This window comes from Pyrgilauda ruficollis, unplaced genomic scaffold (assembly GCF_017590135.1).
Source record: "Pyrgilauda ruficollis isolate IOZ18807 unplaced genomic scaffold, ASM1759013v1 scaffold13, whole genome shotgun sequence".
NCBI classification, from domain to species: Eukaryota; Metazoa; Chordata; class Aves; order Passeriformes; family Passeridae; genus Pyrgilauda; species Pyrgilauda ruficollis.
Window position 1 is genome coordinate 5137720 of NW_024511432.1, and position 22177 is coordinate 5159896.

At 48.9% G+C, this 22177-nt stretch overlaps 2 protein-coding genes and 2 non-coding genes across 10 annotated transcripts in view; 3 read left to right on the forward strand and 1 right to left on the reverse strand.

Annotated features, from left to right (window-relative positions):
• The first annotated feature begins 103 nt into the window (after positions 1–103).
• Positions 104–186, forward strand: TRNAL-CAG. Its single transcript has one exon. It is a non-coding gene; the product is annotated as a tRNA-Leu (tRNA).
• Positions 187–331: 145 nt separating this feature from the next.
• Positions 332–414, reverse strand: TRNAL-CAG. Its single transcript has one exon. It is a non-coding gene; the product is annotated as a tRNA-Leu (tRNA).
• A 985-nt stretch (positions 415–1399) lies between these two features.
• CENPT (centromere protein T) lies at positions 1400–17585 on the forward strand. 6 transcript variants are annotated; one of them, XM_041458639.1, is made up of 14 exons: positions 1400–3988; positions 5051–5177; positions 5699–5792; positions 5969–6102; positions 6903–6936; positions 8151–8293; positions 8881–9309; positions 10567–10764; positions 11997–12173; positions 12517–12720; positions 13364–13451; positions 14645–14809; positions 15520–15624; positions 17310–17585. In XM_041458639.1, the coding sequence occupies exons 1-14, from the start codon at positions 3314–3316 to the stop codon at positions 17431–17433; spliced, it is 2697 nt and encodes an 898-aa protein (XP_041314573.1). In that variant the 5' UTR covers positions 1400–3313; the 3' UTR covers positions 17434–17585. The 6 variants fall into 6 exon arrangements, with proteins under 6 accessions (XP_041314573.1, XP_041314574.1, XP_041314576.1 ...); XM_041458643.1 differs by lacking the exon at positions 1400–3988 and adding an exon at positions 4068–4532; XM_041458640.1 differs by lacking the exon at positions 15520–15624.
• A 2264-nt stretch (positions 17586–19849) lies between these two features.
• RANBP10 (RAN binding protein 10) overlaps positions 19850–22177 on the forward strand; it is a 66505-nt gene continuing 64177 nt past the window's right edge. Inside the window, exons 1-2 of one of the 2 annotated variants that reach the window (XM_041459008.1) lie at positions 19850–20200; positions 21018–21129. In XM_041459008.1, coding sequence (XP_041314942.1) covers positions 19996–20200; positions 21018–21129 — 317 coding nt within the window. In that variant the 5' untranslated portion in view covers positions 19850–19995. The remainder of the gene's footprint in view (positions 20201–21017; positions 21130–22177) is intronic. The other variant, XM_041459007.1, reaches the window with a different exon arrangement.

Genomic DNA, 22177 nt, shown 5'->3' on the forward strand with positions numbered 1-22177 from the left:
GGCTGGCCCGGGGTGTCCCGAGGTTGTCCCGGCAGTGACCAGACACTGCAGCTCGGCTGGGATCTGGGATGGGGTGCGGCTTCAAGAAGCTGTGCAGCGGCAGGTCAGGATGGCCGAGCGGTCTAAGGCGCTGCGTTCAGGTCGCAGTCTCCCCTGGAGGCGTGGGTTCGAATCCCACTTCTGACAGCTACTTTTGCGCCGCCATCGGGCGCTTTTAGCTGAGGAGGGGGGGCGGGAGCGTGAATGAAAAAAACAAAACCGACCAAAAGCGCGCAATTAAAATCAATTAACTAAATAACTACAAGGCGAACGTAACGCAAAAAAATCGATCTGTCAGAAGTGGGATTCGAACCCACGCCTCCAGGGGAGACTGCGACCTGAACGCAGCGCCTTAGACCGCTCGGCCATCCTGACACCGCTGGGCGGCCCCTGCGGCCCGTGGTGCACTTGAGGGCGTTGTGCAAGCGTGCCGTGAGCTCGGTCACACCGCGGCTGCGACACCGCCCTGGGGCGCTTTTTCCAAAGCCCGAGCACCCTCTGCGTGAAGAACCTTTTCCTAACATCCAGCCTAAACCTCTCCTGGCGCAGCTTCAGCCGTTCCTTCAGGTTCTATCACTGGTCACAGACAGCAGCGATCAGCGTTGCCCCTCGGCTGCCCCTCCTGAGGAAGCTGCAGCCCACAATGAGCTCTGCCCTCAGTATCCTCTTTTCCAGGCTGAACAAGCCACTCCTCACATGGCTTCCCCTCTAGACCCTTCACCATCCTCACAGCCTCAGATACTTCTTGTACTATGCTGCCCAAATCTGCTCCCAGAACTCCAGGTGATGCTGCACCAGCACAGAGCAGAATGGGACAACCACCTCCCCATCCTGCAACTGCGTTTAACATTCCCAATTCAACCCAAAAATGTGATGGTTGAGGCACAGCTGAAATTTTTTGCTGCATACATTTGCTTGAGACTAATAGCTCTAAACCAGTCTGAAACCAGGAACTCTGGCAAGCGGAATTACAAGTTCTAAGAGTACACGCAAGCTCTTCCCTGCACTAGGCTGGTTCATGGGAGGCCATGCCTTCTCCTTCCTCCACCAGGCATTAGACAGGAGAGTCATGCTGGGGGAAGCCTGGTTCCCTGCTCAAATCCCTCCTGGCTGCACAGAGAGCACCCTGTGACTGATGGCTCATCACAATGGCTCCAACCTCTGCGCAGGTAGGTGTGTGGTACACTAAACTGACCTCAGACTCCTCTTCCTCACCCTACATGAATGTAAAGATATTCCTGCTGTTCCAGCTGTGGAGCTGACAATGAAAAAAAAGATGTTATAAAAGAAAAGACAAAGCTGCAGCCACAACCTTTCAGAAATAGATATATAAACCACAAGGAGACAGGAAACGTAAGAAAACAAAATATACTTTATTAAAATTAAGCATGTTAGCACCTCAGTGTAACCTGGAGAAGTCAAACAGTCCAGCAGGTAACCAGTCCAGCAAGGCTGAATGGCTGAACATCCTGAAGTGCATCCTGATGGTAGAAAAAGTACCATGACTGTCAGGACATGCACATTCTGAACAAGCTCAGATGCACAACCAGCCTCGTTTGCAAGGAGGGATGTTGTGCCTACTGTCTTGATGGGAGCATCTAGAGCTGCTGGACCAATCACATATGTTAGATCCCATGGTGGAGCAGGTATCTCCTACTAAAGAAACCAAAAACAAACCCAAAACAACAAGCCAAACCAACCAAACGAAAAAATCGCCGCTAACTCGACTCGCAGAAAAATCGGTACAGCACAGAGCTGGAGAGCTACATCTCAGATTGGAGAATAAATTAAACTGAAGTAACAGCAAGGACTTAGTACATGGATAGACATGTAGCATCCTTACAGATGACCATCCAACTTGGCACACACATTAATAAAAAATGACCCATGCATCACATAGCAGGCTGTGACCACCTGGAGCTGAACTGGCTTCAGGATCTACAGAGAAACCTCCGGCTACAAAACCCCACGGTGCCCTTTCCTTCGGTTGTATACAGTGTTGAAGCTGATGGTTGTAAAGCTACACTAGCCAGTGTTACAAAGATTACATAATTTCAAACTAAAGATACTCTTTACATTTAGAAAATACCTCTATAAAATTTAGTAAAAGTGACATCCCAATCTACTGAGCACAATGCACTCCGTTTCCAGAAGGATCTCACAGAGCCAGGGAACACCTGGGAATTCTTCCCTCCAAGGTGAGTATGGGCACACTGTGGTGAAGTGCCTTTTGCTCTCAACATCCATTGTCATTGCCCACTGCCACAGGGCCATGCTGGGGCACCAGACACTCCCCTTCTCCTCCTCCTCCTCCCAGCTGCTGAGGGATCTGTTCCACCAGCCAGGCTGGAAGTGCACAACCAAGCCAAACCCGTGGCTTCGCTACCCTCGCTCCACCCTTTCTAGCCAACGCTGATTTGGTTTCCTTTTGCAGAAAGTGAAGGGACTGATGCTGGCTAGAAACAGAAACTACACAACCATTCGACATAGATCTGTTACAATACTCTTAAATCTTGGTTTAGAACACACAAGCAGGTTTTAGTATGGTCTTGCCTAATGTACAGATTATTAGTCATGCCAACTAGTTTAGGATTAGACAGGAAAAGTTTGCAACCACTGCAGGTAAAGTCACTTCTGTTTCATCCTGGTTCTCAGAACGAAAGCCAAGGATTAAAATTCCAATGTGTTACAAAGCCTCCATTTCATTAGAGGGAGTCTTAAGCCAATGAGATAAACTACAGCTGTTAAGTGCCACCGTGTTCTTTGTACCAGACTGCAATCCTTACTGGTGTCGAGACCATGGAGACATCTGTAACCAATACACACACGCTGCAGAGAAAGCAGAAACTACACGGTACAAGAGCACTCTTTAATCTGGGGCTTCTGTCACGCTAGGAACAGCAGTCTTTTATGGCATCAGTAATTTACTGAAGAAACACATCACCCTGAGAGGGTTTCTAAAGCTTTCCTCCACTGAGCGAGGCTGAACGCCGCATCACCGACCATCCTGTGATGGGGACAGCGCCCGCGGCAGCCGGACACGCCTTCTCCAGGGTAGTGTTGCTGTAACCTCACTTGACACACAGCGAGTTTATTTGCTGAAAACTGATACCCTACGTCCACTTAGTGACGACTCGGGTCCCATCCACGCTGCGAGCAGCGCGTTCCGACACCGCACACAGCGGGTTTGATGGGCCCGGCCTGAGGCGACCCCGGGGACAACACCGGGGCATAACGGCGCTGGCCACGGAGCTGATCCAGTCCAGGCAGGGGAATGCGAATGCCTTGCCCGGCTGGGCGCTGCTGTGGCGTGGGCCGAGCCGGGCACGGAGGGGCCGCGGTCCATCCCATCTCTGCTCTGCCCGGCACCGCACCGAGGGCGGCGGAGGCTCCGGGATGGAGAGCCCCGCGCCGGGCCGGGCGCGGGCAGCCCTCAGAGGCCGTGGCGCTTGCGGGTGCCGGCGCTGGCGGCGTGGAGCAGCCGGTCCTTCTCGCGGATCTCCTCGCGGAGCTGGGCCTCGGCCAGGCGCAGGCGACGGATGCTGCCCTTCATCTCCTTCATCTTCACCTCCAGCAGCGCGATGATGTCGCGCTGCTCGTTCAGCTTCCTCAGCAGCTCCTCCGACGTGGTGCCCGACGACAGCGAGTACGAGTGATCGGGGGGGCCGCCCTCCGCCGGGCTCTCCTCCCCCGCCGCCGCCGCCGCCGGTACCGGCACCGGCAGCCGCACGGGGCTGGGCCCGATGGTGGCGGCGGCCCCGAGCTCCACCTGCACCGTCAGGTCGATGGGCTTCACGTCCTCGGCCGCGCCCCCTGCAGGGGCCTCGGCGGCGGCCGCGGGGCCCTGCGGGGCGGCGGCGGCGGCGGCGGCGGGGCGGGGGCGCCGGGCCCGCTGAGCCTTGCGCTCGTTGACGCCGCGCAGCGGGAAGATGGTGGGGACCCGCACCAGGTAGGACTTGCGGCCGCCCTGGAAGTGCTCGCTGCAGACGCGGTGGCCCGTGGTGGGCTGGAAGGTGCTGAAGCAGCCGCTGACGCCCGCCCGGGAGACGTTCTTGAGCCAGAGGCGCCGCAGCTCCTCGTCCTTGGGGAAGGTGTAGAAGTGCAGCGCCTTGTCGCGGTGCGAGTTGTTGTAGCAGCCCGGTACGCAGCAGGTGAAGCCCGGCATGGCCTCGCGGGGCGGGGGGACACCCGCGGCGAGCGGGGCGAGCGGCCCCGCCGAACTACAGCTCCCACAAGGCCCGCGCGGCCTCTCGCCGCCGCCGCCGCCGCCGCCCCGGAACTACGCGGACCACAATGCACCGCGCCGCCGGCGGAACTACCCGCCCCACACTGCGCCGCGGCCCCTCCCGGCGCTCGCGCGCGCGTCTCGCGAGAGGCGGCGGGACGCGGGAGGCGCAGCGGCCGTTACCGGGCCCGTCATGGCTGACGGGCGGTCCCGGGCTCGGCCCGGCCTCAGGCGCAGCGGCCGCCACAACGCGAGGGCGGCGGCCCAGGTGCCCCGAGGGATCTGCAAGGGCGGGCGGGAGGGAGGGGATAAAAAAGAAGGGAGGAAAGGAGAGTCGCTGTTGGGATCGACCATCCGGTGGGACCCGCCCGGTGCCGCCCGCCCGGTCGCTCTCGGTTTGAGACGGCAGCGAGGCCTCTGAAGCAGGAGCAGAGGCCGCTCCCTCACCCTTCTTCGCCTTTAATCGTGGAAAATGGACCGAAACCCCTGACTTGGGCTCTCGGCGGGTTTAGGTGGCGGCTGTGCTCTGAGGATTCCGTCCACGGGAGGGTTTTAATCTGGAACCCCCTGGATCATTCCCCGGGCTGAACTGTCTCCCGTCCACAGTGCAAGTGTCACCATTGTCAGAAAGCCAACACGCGCAGTTCCTCTTTAAAATTTGGAAAAAGTTTCTTACCAGCTTGCTTAGCTTGTTATTAGAACGTGGGTTGTGGATGCTTTTGCTGTTGGGGTCTTTAATAACGAAAATACTGTCATTGAATTGCTTGTGTCTTGATTTCTCTCTAGACTGGATTGAGTGTACAAAATAAGAGTAAATCTGTCAGCAGCACCTTGGCAAAGCAGAGACTGGCAGTGTTCCCTGATCTCAGAAATGGCACGCCACGGCTCATGCTCAAGAGAGTCATGCAGAACCGTAAGTGTCTTTTTTTCAGGAGAATTGAGAACAGAAAGACAATGTTTTTGTGAAGTTAAGGAAACAGAGGGAGTCCCTTGGTGGCCCATTATCCTTTCCCTGTTACACGAGACAGAAGTCAGATTGTTGTATGACTGATTTATTAACAGAGGAGTCACTGCAGGGCACCTGAATACAGGATACAGCTCCCTGAGAGGCCAGGCCTTGCTCTGGTGAAATCATAGCTTTAAAGATCCTCTTCAAAACCCTCTTCACTTGGTCTTCTTATCCTGGGGACTGAGCACATTATCCTTTGGCTGTGGGATCAGGTGTGAGTTATTCTGCTGAGTGCAGGGAACCCCTGTGCTGCCACCTGTCACCACTGGCTTTGTCACTGCCAGCCTTCCCAGGAGCAGAACCCAAACAGTTTACACCAGGTGTTTATTTTAAGCTGCTAGTAAATGTTGTTTACAGCCTGTAGTGTAGCTGTGACACCCTGCTGTATTGAACTGAGGAAAGGAAATGTTCTGGTTTGTTGGCAGAGCCCCAGGTTTCACCGCTGGCACCTCAGATATCTAACCATGAAGACACACAAGAAGCTCATGCAGAAGTCCCACCTAAGAGGGCTTCCAGCACGTAAGTAGGGTTTTTTTTATAATTTACACTTTTATTACAATGCCAGGTAGAGCTGCAGTTTCTGTGGTAGAACTGGGGAGCAGGACTTCTCTTCTACTTGTGTTTCAGTGATCAGAATTGCATCTTGTCAGGTGGGATTGTCAGAAATGCCTCTCCAGCTTGGTTTGTTTTGGTAGGGGGGAATTGCAGCTGCCAGATGTTGCTCCTGAGGACACATCTGTCACCGTGTTCCACATGAAAAAGAAGAGAAAAAAACTCAGCATTTCTGAGTTTGAGAGGGCAGCAGAGAGACGCCTTCCCCAGTACCAAGGTAAGGCTGCAGTCAGGAATTACCTTGCTCAGGGCTGCATTCCTGTCAGCTGGTTCTCACCTGCTCAGCTCAGTTGTCAGGAGCTGCCCAGCTGGGCAGTTGTAAGTTTGGAATCCAGATTGCAATATCTCATGCAAAGGGGATAATGGAGAAAGTAAAAGCCCCCATCCTCTCAAATTTAAAATAAACCTTTTTTAGCCAAGTTCTAGGCTCTGCCATGACTATATATAATTTCTTGACTACTTTTGCAACTTGGTGTTCTTTGAGTTTTGGAGTGTCTCCAGAGGAACCCTGCCTTCTTCTCAGTTTTAGAAACTTTAAAATACAAGCAGCTGTATAGTTTCCATTGCAATGATATAAAATAATGATAAAGTTCTTTGTGAGCAGAACAGGTTTGAGTTCCAGTTTCATCTGTGGAATAGATGTCCGTGTTTCTAAAACTCCACATGTGTTTGGGTTGGGTTGCTGAAGGGTGGTTGTGACCAAGGCCTAACATCTTGTTATCAATGTGGTAAAATTTTTAAATCTGAGGGTATATGCATGTTAAATTTTCATTGAAATAAATGAAATATCTTTCTTACCCTTTCAGAAATTGCTTATTAGATTTCTAATATGCAATTCTGAAATGTAGACAAGAAATAGTGAAGTGACCCCGTTATCTAATTCTCTTTGTACCAAAGTATGATGTTTGAGGATTGTAGCATGGCTGGCTCTGAAAAGAGGAAGATCCCTTGGGATGTTCCTGTAGCCTGTTGTGGAAAGGGTAATTTCTCAGCTAATGTGCCATCAACTTTTTCTAGCTCAGTCAACGTTGGACAGCACAATTATGGCTCGGTGAGTTTAACCTAAAGTGTCTTACCTTCTGTCTGCCCTGGCTGTGATCCCATCTGAAGGGGTGAGGAGCAGTGCAGATGCCTGGGTTCATGTTCAGGAGCTGTGTTGGTGTTAGCAGTAAAACAGGCATCTGCCCCTCTGCTGGTGGAATTTCAAGGTATTGCACCACACACCTTTTGATTTTCAGAAATTGTGGCTCTGCACTGTATGCCTGGGTTGGTCTAGCTTGCATTGCTACTGTTGCTCCTCTCTTTACTTGCTTGGATCATTCCTTTTTTCCTTTCCTTCTCATGATTCCAGCAGTAAAGCAGTACACATTATACCTTAGAATATTATGTAAATCAGTACATAGTATATTTTACAATATTATGTAAATCAGTACACAATATATCTTAGAAAATTATGTAAATCAGTACACAGTATACCTTAGAATATTATCCCTGCCTGTTGATAGTTTTATCACATCAATTGCATCTATGCAGTATTTTCTGGACTTTAAACCTTTTTAGTGAGTCTAAGAACTTACTTTCTGGTGTTGCCTATGTACTTTGCAAATGACCCTGGCCAAAATCAGTCCAGCCCAAAATCACTTTTCTCACTGCAGCCCTTGTGGGGTGCCACACAAGATGTTTTTTGGGGCTGCATTCTGTCTTTGAACCCTGCCTGGAGAGAGGGGCAGGAGGTCACTGAGCATGATCAGTCTTCAGGGTAGAGAACACCTGCAATGAGAAACATTTCCTTTAGGTGTTGCTATCAGCTTTAGGTGTTGCTATCAGCTCTCATCTTAAAACCAGTCACAATGTGTTGGTAGCTGTACTTTGCTGAGAGTATTGATAGTAAGTAGGTTCTTAAAGTTATTGGGAAGTCCTCCTACCACCCCATTGTCATCTAAGGTATATCTTTACTCTGAAACATTTTTTTTTCCTTTTTATTTTTTGTTATTTTAAGATTTTTTATATTTCTGACCCTTTTGTCAGCTGTAGTGTTGCAGTGTCTCAGAGAGGCTTTAAAACAGTCTGCTTCCTGATCTCTGTGATACATGTCCTGATGTTGGTGGTAGTATGAAAATAAACAATTCATTTAAAGACTGACTCATAATCTTCAAGTGTTTTTTGGGGAAATTTCTCCTAGTTCTGCAAAACGTGTCGCTGTTAGTGCCATCATGTCTGTATTCTGCAGTGTGTGATGTGACAGTTTCCCCCCTCTCTTTACAGATCCCTTCATATGTCTGTGGGTTCCTTGCTGGCCCCAGACACCGTTGAGAAGAGGGGCTTGCTCCGGAGGCCCAAAACCCGCAGGGCTGTGGACATGCAAGCGTTTGAAGGCAGAGTGGAACAGAACATGCTGAAGAGCAAAGGTTTCCTTAGTGCTGTTATTTCTCTTTTGGGAGGCAGGGCCTTACTTTAAAGGGGCTTTTAGAAGCATTTACTGAAGCATGGTCTGTATTTTAGAATTTAAAATTTACTAACACCTTCACAGAAATAGAGTGGGATTTGGGAGGCAAGATTAGAATGAGGTTCTGCCTTGGCAGTTCCTTTGATTCTATGCTCTTAAATATGTACTTTGCATGGTTTGGTCATTTAAACCACAGGAATTGTTTGGGATTCTATGCTCTTAAATATGTACTTTGCATGGTTTGGTCATTTAAACCACAGGAATTGTTTGGGATTCTATGCTCTTAAATATGTACTTTGCATGGTTTGGTCATTTAAACCACAGGAATTGTTTGGGATCATCTTCGTCTGTGGGTGCTGAGGTCTCTATTGATAGGGAGAGTTGTGGGCACAGAAGCGGGGTCATACTGTGTCAGTGTTTGGTCTGTTGAGGAGTAAAATTTGGTTGAATGACTTAAATAGTGAATTACACAAATCCTAGTAGTATAGTGTGTCCCTGTGACCTTGAACAGTTTTTCACACAAAATTTGTTTTGAAACTTTCTCAACAGGACAGAACGATCTTGTGGACTCACAATCTGCATCTGGGATTCGAACAAGCATCCTGACAAGTGATGCAGAAATGATGATGAATAGCACAGAGCTCTTTGTTCAGCCCCAGCTGGATGAAGAGAGCCAAAATAAATTATCTGCTCTTGAATCCCAGCTGTCAGATTCAAAAGCTTCAGCACAGAGGAGCCTGATTTCTGATGCAGATCAAGAGGAAGCAAGGCTGGAGGGCCTAGTACCCAGTGTGAGCACAAACCAGGGGAGGACCCAAAGATACTCCAAGAGCTCAAACCTTGATGATGAGCATGTTGACAGAATGACCCATGTATCTCCAGAAAGCCCTGCAAAACAGGAAGAAGAAAAGCAAGACCATTCCCAGCAGAATAACCCAGCGGCCCAGATTTCTTATACTGAAGAAGAGGTGGTTTGCAGTGAGTACTATGGGTTAAGGCTTAGCAGGTGTTATCTGAACTCACAGAGTGGTTGAGGTAGAAAGGGATCTCAAGGTTATTTTCTCCTGCCCCTCTGCTCTGGCAGGGCCACATAGAGCAGGTTGCCCAGGACTAAGTGGCTCTCCTGAGTCTCCAAGGGTAATGACTGCAAACTGTCTTCCTTGTGTTCAGATGGAGCCTCCCATGTTCCAGTCTGTGCCAGTTGCCTTTCCTCTTGGCACTGGGCATCACTGGGAAGAGTCTGGCTCTGTCTGCCTTACACCCTGCCTTCAGGCACTTGTATATATTGGTAAGATCTGCCCTAACCTTCTCTTCTTTAGGCTGAACAGTCCCAGCTCTCTCAGCCTTTCCTTCTAGGAGAGATGTTTCAGTCCCTTAACTGTCCTGGTGGGTGTTTGCTGGACTCTCCACTGTGTCCATCTCTCCTTGGTACTGGGACCCCAGAAGTGGGCACTCTAAATTGGTCACAAAAAATAAGGAGACAATATGTAGGACATGTAGACAGACTTGGAAGGAATCTCTGGAAGTTTCTAGTCCAGACCTTCACCGTGGTATGGTCACTTACTTGTCACAGCCAACCTCTCCATTGTCTCCAGGCCTTAAAAATATTTGGACAGAGGCAGCTGCCTCCCTGCTCACTCTGTACCAATGCTTTGCAATTCCTGTTGCTTGCCAGTTTTCCCCTGGTAACTCTCCTTGGCATTCATTTCCCTGGCCTTGTCCTGGTTGTGTAAATGGGAGCAGGTTTTCTTTATACTTTCTGGACCAGGCAAAAGTTGTTTTGAAAGGACAAGGGAAGAAATTAACAGAAAAAGGTTAGTTGCTCAGAGCAGCTCCAATGGCAGGCATTTTTAGGACAAAGGGATAGGTAATGCAAGTAGTGGAGGATGTGGAATAGGGGACTGGATCCAGTGAGGGGAAGAGGAGGGGGAGTGAGCTGATCTTTAAGATGCTGGAGTTAATAAGGCATTAATGTCAGATGTTAATGGTGACATAGTTCTGCTCTACCACAGGAGGCTGCAGGTGGTGTTGCTCCTCAGTGTCAGCTGAAAAACAGTTGCAAAGATTTTTCCAACTGGTTCCTGAAGTTCGATGCCAACTCCCTAAATTTCTTGAAGTACACACAAGTGTTTATTGTGTGTCTTCTTCTCCCTCCTTTGTTGGTTTTTTATTTACCAGGAAAGCTAAAAGAAAATTTAAAAAGCTACCAGGAGACACATTAATGATCTGTTCTAGGTGTTTATAGATGGAGCTCCTCTCTGCCCTCCAAAAGTTCAAGTACATATTTGGGATCCCCAGTCACTCTAAATGTTTCCAGAATGTATTTGAGACAAGTTGTGTCCCATATAATCGAAGACCTAGAAGTAAGTGATACAGAAGAAGAGATGATTAATACAGAGAATGGAGTGGAACAGGAACAGATTTTCCCTGAGGGTAAGATGTACTTTCATTGCAGAAAGGGAATGGAGTACAGTCTGATTTAAACAGAGTTTTTCAGGTGACTTGTAAAATAAGATTTATTTTACTCAGAGTAAAATAAGACTTAATTGTACAGTAGATGCTGGAAATAATTTAATTCAAGACATACCAGAAATACTTGGACATTTCCAGACAAGCTTTCTAAAAGTGGGCTGTGACTGGAAGTGGAATAAAGGTTCATATGTTTTGGCAGATCTGTACTACTGCTCAGCTTCCCATAGGAAAGATGAAGAGCTCTCATCTGGCTAATCTAAGCTGGTTAATATTTCACTGCACTTTAGACCCTGTGTTGATGTAGGCAGCCCAATATTCTGGTTAATGAAATTGATATACCTGATTTTTGCACTACCTTTGCCCAGATTTCCTTGTGCCCTTCCCTTGGGCTTGGGGGTCCCAAGGCCTTGCCACACTTGTACTTTTCAGTGTGAAAACTCCCAGTTGCTGGAGAGGATGGTGAAAGTGCCGTTTGACAGCTTTTGGTTCTGAACTCAGCCAAGATTTCCAAACCCTTCAGTGAATGACAGCATTGTCATGTGTGTCATGATGTCAGAGTGCCCAATTTTCACAAAGTAATTACCTGTGTGTGTTTCTGTTTAACTGAGCTACATAGTAACAGATACGTGGACTATATATGTAGTATAAAGGAAAAATGAATACTTAAGTAGTCAGTAGATCAAGTTTTTAAACACAAGCAAGTCATGTGTCTGTGTATTTCTCATCCTGCATGCCAGAGGCTTGTCCTGGATGGTTAAAACCACTCTAGGCTCTCTTCTCTCTACAATGGAATATATCTCTTACAAAATTGTTTATTCAGAAAAATGGAGGAGATGAGGAGGAGAATCTGAGCACAAACTCCAGGTATTGTTAGATTTAAAGGAAAGTAAACTGGTCTTTTACACAATCACCAAAATTTAAAATGGCCCTAGAGATGGCAGATCTGGAGGAGCTCTGCTTACTGTAAGTAAAATTCCTTCATTGGGATCTGATGGGTCTCTAATTAGGTGGCTGTGGAGCAAACACAGAAAAAGTTGGGCATTTCTCAGCTCTGAAGGGAACTGCTTTTCTTTTTTACATCTTATGGCTGAGTTTATTTATCACAAATAAATTCCAGTGGTGGTTGAACTGTGTGCTGGTGGTTGGTTGGGGTTTTTTGTAGGTGAGATGTATGATGGAATTTATTATTTTAGCTGCAGAACATGGTGCAAGTGCTCGATATTCTGAACATTTGGAGAAGAAACTGGCTGAAAAAGCAGAATTGCAGATAACTGCAGCACAGGACAGCAGAGGTGAAGCAGAAAGGGCTCCTTCAGCAGGGGAGGAACTGGAAGAAGGCAGCACTGGAGCCCACGGCTCTCCCAGAGCTGGTGAGGACACCTCTAATGCTGGCAGCTCTCTGTAGTGCCAGGGTGCTCTCATGCTGCACGACTGGCATCAGTGCTGAGACAGAGCCTTAACTTCCTTTGTTTTCTGGAACCTGGGCTAATTACTGGGGAAATATTGAACTGATTTTGTCATTTTAAGCAGGAATGCATTTCATTTAAAGGGAAACTGCATTTTATTTAAAGGGAAACCAAAATTGTACTGGCAGTAGTGTTAGAAATGTACAGTTACAGCAGGTATCTTCTATTAAAGTTTACTAGAGGAAGTTTCAGAATCAGGCAAAGATATTTGTTTCAGTGCTTTATTTTTTCTGTTTTGGAAATCTAGAACATGAGATTACCAGAGGCATTGGAGCTGGAAGTCTGGGCAGGCACTCTCATGCCTCTTCCTCATTGGAAAAACCTGAAATGACTCAATTAAATGAAACTGATGAACAAGGAGATGAACTACAGGACGAGGCTATGATGCTAAATTTCGAAAATTCAGTGGAAGAGGCTGCTGAGGATGAAGCTGAACACCCTCCAAGTGAAGGTAAGGAATCTGCTCAGCATTTCTGTTAACATTGTTTCCTTTCCTGCTCTCACTTGTTAAGAAGTGAAGAAGTTCAAGAGTGAAGTTAAAGACAATGCAGATTAGACTTGGAGGAAACTGCTGTGGGTTCATAGCAGAGAACAGGTGAGATGCTGATAACAGGAGCCTTGCCTGGAGTGAGTTAGGAAGATCTGCAAACAGGGAGAAATTTATAGTCTGGCCCTTGTAATGTGACTCTGTAGCTCAGCTTGACCCTTTGTTCAGGAGAATTTGCCAGTGGCTTAACAAGATGACAGAGGTAACTTCTAGACTTTGAAGTTCTCTCAGGTTAAAAAGGATGCAGTGTTGTGGCAACCTAAATTAACCCAGCCATCAGCCACTGCAGCCTGCTCCTGAGTGTGTCTCTGCAGCCTGGCCAGCCAGCTGGGCCAGCACAGGGGCCCAAGGGAAGCCACCAGCCTGTGTGACAGGAGCTGTGGGGGTGGCACTGCAGCAGCCAGCAGCTGTGCTGGCTCGGGGTGCTGTGGGGCACAGCCAGAGCACAGGCATGTGGGGAGCTGGCTGGGTTTCTGTCTGCTGGCAGCACTGCCTGCTTCAGGAGTTCTGGAAAGAGACTTCAGTTCCTCCAGTACTTTTTTCCCAGAGGTTTCCATGAAGACTCCTGCGTTTGTCCGTGCTCCAGCCAAAAACCTGCTGTCAACGCCACGTGTTGCAAAACCTGCTGCTCCCAGGTAAGCCTAAGCCATGTCCAGCCTGGCACAGGTGGGGCTGGGGGCAGAGCAGAGCCTGGCTTTGCCAGCTGCTCTGGCAGGGAGTGAGCAGTGCTGAAGTCTGTGAGTGAATGTCAGTGCTCTTCCAGAGCAGGTCTGATGCCTTCAGGCTTTCTAATTAATGTTCTTGTAATATTTTCTTGTGCTAAAGGCCAAAACTTTTCCTAGGAGTTTTTCAAGTGGTAAGCCACTCTGGAGCCATAGATTCCAGGGAGGATGCAGAGGCCCTTGCAGAAGAGGGGGAATTACAGATGGCAGGACACTGATCACGTGGAATGACATACTTGTATTGACTGCAGAAGCCTAAAGCTGTGTGCAGTTGCCATGTGCTACTAAAATGAAGCTCTCTTAGAGGCAGAAAGTGAACCTGTCCTCTGCATTAATCCAAATTAGTTAACACTTGCACCCTCTTGTCTAGAAATTTAGTTTCATCAGAACCACTAGCAGTGTTTCCTAGGGAGCAGGAGGAATTTTCTAGCCCATGACTTCAGAGCTTTATCTATTAAAGCAATAAGCAAGAAGACAAAATTCTTTTGCCCACGTATGGGTGGACTAGAGAGAGTCAAGTGATCCACACACCCTCTCTGAGGTTTTGCATGTGTTAGCCTGAGGTTCTAGTGCTTTTCTGTTGTTTTCCATTTACATTCTGAGTGAGTCCATGGTTTCACTTAACTCTTCCATGTTACAATTTTTCCTATTTTAGAATGGAAGAGAATTGTAATTTCCTTTGGGACTTACAGTCTTGTTTAATGGGGGGGTGGGAAACCCTACAGCCCACAAAAAAGCCCCCACAGAAGTTCTTAATAGCGTAGAAGGATTCCCTGCAGAGCAGCCTCCCCTGTCCACAGATGCAGAGGTGACCTATGGTGCTTCAAATGTTGTGCACTGCTGTACAGGGAATACAGTGTGTTACATGGGAACTCTGGAATCAAGGCAACTTGAGCCTGGATTGCTTCTCTCAAGGCCATGATGCCACATGAACTGTTTGCAAACTGCCCCATGAGAGTTTTGAAGAATTGGGAGGGAGAAAAAATGAAGAGCTCAAGGTAGTTGTTATCCCTTCCAGTTCAGCTTAGGGTTTCTCCAAACTCAGCCTGGTGTTCTCTGCCTCTCCCTTGTTCATTCAATGTGTGAATTTTCAATTTTCCTCAAAGGTCTCCCCTGCAGCTGCTGCAGCCTAAGAAAGTTTCTAAGAGATTGGGAACATCCAAGAAGAAACCACGTGAGCCTCAAGTACCAAGGAGTTTGATAAAGGAGATATTCAGACATTTTGCTAAAGTGCCAGTAACCAGAGATGCATTCCAAATTGTTGAAAAATGGTACGTAGCAGCAAACTGCTCTTTCCATTATTTTTACTGTTGAGGTTTTTTTCTTTCTTTTCTCCCCTGAAGTAATAAACCTGTTGGGAGTGCTTCTGACAAGCTGACAGCCCTCTCTCTTCAGCTGGAAAGAGTCTTGGGAGGCAATGGGCAGAAAGATGCCAAGTGTTGTGTGGGTATCTGATCAGTGCTGCCTTTCAGGAGCATCTGGGTTTTGTCCCAACAAATTGTAGCAGTCAGATTGTCTTTATCAATTTCCATGAGCAGGATGGCTCTGGACAATGGCCATCGTGCTGGGCGCAGTGAGGGTGTGCAGTGTTCCATTGGAATGCTGGTTTCTCAGCTCTTTGCACCCTTAGACCTTGTTGCCTTCCTGAGTAAAGTCTGAACACTGTCACTGCAGTAGCCAATATCTGACCCTCAGTGCTGATTTCTCTGTCACTGGTGTCAGCCCCTGTTCCTGCAGGCGTGGGAGGTGTGGGAAAGTGCTGGTTGTGCAGCTGTTTCACAGCTGTCTTGGCAGTGAAATTCCAGGGAACCTGGGCTGAGAAGCCAAGCTTTGTTTGTGGGCTGAGAGTTTCTTCTCCCCCAGCTTTCCCTGGCAGGCTGTGACCTGCACAAGGAGCAGCTCTGGTGCAGCTTGCCCTGCAGAAGGGGGTGAGTAGCTGGTGTTCACACACGCCACAGTCTGGTTTGATTTCCCCCCTCAGCTGCGAGAGATACTTCAAGCAGCTGAGCAATGATCTGGAAGCTTACACCCTCCATGCAGGGAGGAAGACAGTGGAGGCAGCTGACCTGGAAGTCCTGATGAGAAGGTAATGGAAGGGTTTTTACAAATCTGCAGTAGTGTTTGGTGGTGCTTTGATAGCCCAGTAACACCTGGTTGTTGCCAGAGTGTGCACCAGCAGTGTTTGTATAGTAAGTGTTCTGGGATTTACTGTGTGAGGCCACTTCTGTCCCAGGAGGCATCCCTGGACTAGGGTTACACCACTTGGTGATGGTGGAGAGGCAAGGGGAAGTAGTGAGGGGTTGTGAGTGCAAGGAGTCACTTGAGGAACCAAGAGGAGAGGGATTTGTGTAAGGATGTAGCAGTAATGTCTGGGGAGTGTGGAGAAGTGGAGAAATGCTAAGAGGGAGTCTGGGCTGCACTGTTTGCATCCTTGGGTGAGCTCTTTGCTAAAATCATCTGCGACTGACACTGAGCATTTTCACACGTCCTGCTGTCTGTTTTGGTGACTTGCTCTTCCAACCAAAATACAGCTCTTCCTGTTGCTGCACAAGCTGATGCTGGGGATCCAAACTGACAGTTCCTCTCGAGAGCAGCAGAAAGAGCCCCCAGCCCAGGTGGGCAGGGCTGGCCTCTCCTAACAGCAACATTCCTGGACAGCAGCCTGGAAGGGCTGTTCTCAGAGCTGCCTCACTGGTGTTCTGTCCTCTGGATGTTCACAGCTGCCCCATCTCCTACCTGGATTTACTTTGTTCTGTGACCAAAACACAAGGGATTTATTCTTGGCTTGGAAGCCCTCTGTGAGGCCTAAAGCAATCCACCACTTTTCATTTAAATTCATTACTGTGGGTGGTTGTTCTTAATCTCCACTGGAAGAGTTTCAAATGTGATGTTAAAGTCACCTGGGGGATAGCACAGGGCACAGCTGATGACACTGGCTTTGCATGGGCCTCTGTAGGTGAGCTGGTGCTGCTGCTTAAAAAGAATAATCTGTTGCTGTCCTGATCCAGAGATTTTGTTTTCCCACTTGACAGGTGTGTGCTGAGGTTGGTATGAACAGGCCAGAAGGCATGATGGGTTACTTGTCCTGGTTTGGGAGTTCCATGTACTTGTTGTTTCACCTTATTCTAGATGTCTTTATGCCTTTTTACTGCCTCATAAAGAGATCAGGAATTGTTGCTGGCTCACGCATAAGAACAGCATCTCTGTTCCTTCCACATGGGAAGTGTGAATAAATGTTGCACTTTCTTTCTTTTACAAAACTGGGAGATGCTGATTTTTTTCAGGCCAGTCAGCTAAATGGTGTACAGGAAAACTCCATGGCCTACACAGTTAGCAAATGCCAACCACCTCTGAGTTGTGACTGTAAAAAAAATCTGGGTACTGAGCTATTTCCTTCTGTCACATCATTCTGTGCACGTCTTCAAAGAGTAGAATTTATCCCACGGTAGGTGGATTGTGAATTTAAAAAGCAATGAGCTTTGGTCCTGATCAATACAGATGAATATCCCCATGGTAAACAGTGGGAAGCTGCTCTGCAGGAACCCTCTGGGTCTGTCTGCTCTGCTGTGTGGGCAGTCCTGGCACTGCAGCATGCACAGGAGCTCAGAAGCTGCCTGCAAACACGAGTCTGGAGCTGTTTGTCACAAGCAGTCAGAGCATTTCACCTCCTAAATGCAAAAACATCACTGCAAGAAAACTGTACTCTGAAATTGAGCGGAAGCACATTTCACTAACAACTTGGTTTGTTCCCTGCTCTCTCTCTGGCCAAAGGCAGGGGCTGGTGACAGACAAGATGCCGCTGACGGTGCTGATAGAGCGTTACCTCCCCATGGAGTACCGCAGGCTCCTGATTCCCGTGGCAGTGAGTGGAAATAAAGTGATCCCCTGCAAGTGAAGCTGCAGGGCTGGCCCCTGGGGGTGGGATGGTGGGTTGTTGCATGTCAGTGCTCCAGGTGATGCTTTTGTTACAGGTAATTTGACTATCTCTGTTTTTATATGTTACCTTTGAATACTTGTACAGTTCTGATAAATAAAATGTTACATGTATTTTTTTGTGATGCCAGTGCTGCTTATGCCAGTGAGCTTAGAGGCTCCTCCTGCATTGTGGTGTTGAAATTGTTCCTAGCAGGCATTTGGCTGTGTGGGTGCTCTTCATGGCAGCCATGGTGCCCCTTTGTTTTGCTCTGGTGTTCCTGTACAGGCAGCTGCTGCATGGAGGAGCTGGTCCCTGCTGTGCTCCTCACACAGGGAAACAAATCAAAACTGTTGTGTGTGGTTGTACTGCTTCCAGGGAGCCTGAACTACACTAGGAATGAGATCTGACACAGCAAAGGATGCCAGGGAATGTGACTGTAGAATAGTTCAGAAGCTGGGAAAGAGTAATGCCTGTCACATGTGCCAGTTTCAGAGGGATGGAGATGGATGTTGGACTTTCTCTTCAGTTCCTTCTGGGCAGCCAGTGTGGCACGAGTTGTTTCTCCCCATCTGAGGCTGTCCTAAGTCCTGCTGCAAGTATGGATCCTCCTCCCCTCTGGGTTGTGCTGTGTGTGCACTACAGCCTCCTCAAACCACAGCCACGTGGCACAGTTCATGGGCACTGCTGGAAATCCAGGCCAGCTCTTGGCAGCAGGAGCTGGAATTAAACAGGTTCTGAGCAGCACTGAAGGACACAATGGCCAGTACAGTTAAAATCTCTTCAGCAGGCAATGCCAATCCAAATGGCAGGCGTTTTTCCAGGGTTTTTTCAAAACATAATTCCATTAATACAACAAAGAGCATTTTTTGCTGATACAGTGTGACCGAAGGGTTGGAAAGAGAAGGGTCCTTTGAGAAGCTCTGCTGGGAGCAGTGTCTGATGTCCTGCATGGATGGGATTCCCTTCTCCCCTGTGTGTCAGAGTTCACTTTCTTCTCAGCAGGAGGTGCAGCTTCCCGCGGGGAGCAGTGGGAGGAGGCAGTGCTTTGCACCTGCTGCCTGTCAGCTGTTGGGCTGGCACTGCCTTTGGAGTTCATGGAATCCTTCAACTCACTGCAGCCTTTTCCTGAGACTGGGTGTATTCCAAACAGTAGATACCTGTTTGGCAGTCTGGAGCCTCAGAGGTTGTAACTTTTTGTATCAAACTGGCTTGTACAGATATCAAAATATATATATTATATATTATAAAATATATAGTATATAAATTATATATTAATATATATTATAATATATTTTGCATAATATATCTAAAATATACATTATATATTATATTATATATATTAACATCTATTGTAATATATACTATATTATATATTAAATATATATTATTATATGTTATGATATATATTGTATATTATAATATAAATTATATATAAAAATATATAATATATGAAAATGTATTATAATGTATTATATTGTAAATATATATATGTTATATATTTTATATATCATATATAATATATATCATATATATTATATATGATATCATATTATAAAATTTATATATTGTATAAAATATATAAATATATCAACTCTAAATATATGAATATATAATTACATAAATATTCTCTCAAGGAAAGGAAGATCATTCTGTCAAGAGCAGCTTGAGTCAGACCTGTGAGCTCACTTGCAGATAAGAGAATGCAGCTCTTGCCTTAAGCAGGCCTGCAGTTGCTCCCACAGTCATGGCTCTGGAATGATGACAAGGGCCTGTTATTGCTATGGAGACATGGAAAAAGAATGGAAACATGGAATTATGTGTGTCATACCCAGAAGAATGAACTCATACTCCAAGTCTGCTCAAGGCTCTTGTTTTTCTTCCTGCTGGCCGTGGCTTCACAGCAGTAGTTCACGTTTTTGTAGTGTACTCTCAAGGCACAATTGTATTTAAAACAAAACCCATACAACGACTGCGTAGCCGTGTGGATGCAGCTGCGGAGCGCAGGGGGCTCGGCGGGTGCCGCTGCAGCGCGGAGCCGCCGCTCGTCCCCGGCCCGCTCCGCCATGGCGCGCGCTCCGTTTACCCGTCCCCATGGCAACGGCCACGCCCGCAGGACCCCCTCGCGCGCCGCCATAGCTGCCCACGCAGTGCCTGACGCGCGGGCGCCGCGCGGCGGCCGAAACCGGCCCGTGAGCGGAGGCGGCCGGCGAGCGCCTGCAAGCCCTGGGCGGCTCTTGGGCTCCGCGCTGTCGCGGAGCACGCTGGGAGTGGTAGTCTCGGCCCCTGCGACACTGAGGGGAGCAGAGTGGAACGGGGACACGGTTCCCACCGTGCAGCGCGCCGAAGGGGGGACGGGGCTTTGCGTGCTCCGCCTCTCGGGAGTTGTAGTCTCGGCGAGAGACAGTGACGGGCGGGCAGGAGTGACGCGGACTGCGCTTCCCGTCGGGCGGCGCGGCCCCATTGTGGGCACGCTCGCAGCCCATTGGCTGCCGGCCGCGGCCGGGCCTCGCTCCCCGCCCGCTGACACAAAGCGGGTCCAAGATGGCGGAGGCGGGCGCGGGGAGCCCGCACGGCGGGGACGCGGCGCCGCCGGGGCCGCCCGAGGAGCAGGAGCTGAGCCGGCGCCTCCGCCGCCTCTACCCCGCCGTCAACCAGGACGAGACGCCGCTGCCGCGCTCCTGGAGCCCCAAGGACAAGTACAACTACATCGGCCTCTCGCAAGGCAACCTGCGCGTCCACTACAAAGGTGCCGGGCTGGGGCGGCGGCGCCGGGCTCGGCTCGGCCCGGAGCGGGACGGCCCCGGCGTGGCCCTCGGCCCGGCCGCTCCGCGGGGCCGCCGGGGGCGGCGCTGCGCTCCGGGCTCCTGCTCGGCCCGGGGCCCCGGCGGGGCTGCTCGGGCCGGGCTGCCCGCGCTCGGCAGCGGAGGCGCGGCGGAGCCGGGGGCTCTCCCGGGCGGAGTGTGTGGCCTTATATAACGCTGTGCTGTGTGCTCGCCCGGGCCCGGTGCGGGCAGACCGTGTGTTTACTCTGTCGTCCCGCTTAAAACCCAGCCGGGGGCTCGGGTGGCCCCGACACGCTGCGTAACTGGGGCTTTGGCTGCTCGGGTTGGCACCAAAGAGCTGCTCACGGACTTCGGTGCGATGTTTTCCTTGCTCGCTGTTGGAGCTGTTCTCCCTACCCACCCAGCGGAGAAGTGATTATTCCTTTTCCAGCCTGGCTAGTAAACACTGATGTCATTCCCTTCTTGTGTAATCATTTTTGTCTTCTGTCTGTGTACATTGGTCTTCAAATTATGCCTGTGGGGAGGGGGAGAGGTGGTGCTGAGAGTCTTTCTCAAAAACTTCATAGTGAAAACAAAGGGAAAACTGAAAAGCTTGTGCTGTAGGAATTGTTCTTGGTGGCAGTGCAGAGTTGTTGTATATGCTGGTTTTCTGGAACGTGTGCTTTAAATGGCTGGCTCCGTGTAGAAACAGATCCCTGCTGGCTTCAGATAGCGAGGCTTTAGATCAGGATATGTGAGAGGCCAGATCCCCTCAGTACTCACATTTCTGTTCTTTCTTAGGTCACGGTAAAAATCACAAAGATGCTGCCTCGGTCAGGGCCACTCACCCCATCCCTGCAGCCTGTGGCATTTATTACTTTGAAGTGAAGATCGTCAGTAAAGGTAGAGATGGGTAAGTGCCTCGTTGCAGCTCAGTGCCTGGGGATGTGTGTCTGGCAGCTCTGCTGGACTCTGGCCTCCTTTCCGGGAGGGTTCCAGGTCCCGTGGCTGCTGGGTGCAGCAGGCAGGCTCAGCATGGGCAGGTTTTGTCTCCTGCTGAATGGATGTCAATGAGGTGGAATGCCCTGGAAGCAGAGGCACTGGCACAGCTGTGTCCTGAGCTCTTGGAGATGGGCACTTCTGAAAACATTCAGTAAACTGGGGGTCTCTGGTGCAATATGAATTAAGATAGGTTTTCTTCTTGCTGGCAAGGTCTGGTCACTCTGGTTTCTGGGATTGTGATGCCTCAGAAATGAAATGAAGCAGAAGGGAGGAGCCTTGAGCTTAATTTTGGACTGCTGCAGTGGTGTTGATGTGGTGAAGAGTACTGGAGCACTGGGGAAAGCAGTAAAGGGGCATTGCTAACAAGGTCTGGAGTACTCTTGTTAACGTGGATTTAATTTTTACTCATTATGAAGGTGTCAGCCTGCTCTGTGTGGATGGCCCTGGCATTGTTTATTGTTAAGGGATGAATATGGCAGGGATGTTATCTGGAAGGGAAAGCCACACAGGAGGAGGGATTGGGTGTAATTAATTAATCCAGTCCTTCAGGTGTGACATTTGAACTCTGACCAGTTTAAGGGTTGTGGGGAAGGCAGCAGATGTTCCTACTGAAAACCAAAGCAAAGTGACAACTTGTTGCAGTTGAATTTTTTTGCTCTCATTGTTGAACTGAGAAGTGGCCTACTTGTAAAGGGGCTTGGAAGGATCTCAGTTTGTGCTGCATTTAGGCCCTTGATAATTACTAGGTTATCTGCAAAGGTGAATGTTGGGCTGAATTCCTCATAAATGCAGGGAGAAGACCATCCTTATTCCTTCATTTCACTGACCTGGCTATTAACTGCTTGTCTGTTTTGAAACACTGCCCTTGATTAGTTTATGTAACTGCTAAAACTGAAATAGTTCGCAGTGAGCTTCAAGACAATTTTCCAAAGAAATCACATTAGAAAAGGTCACTGAAC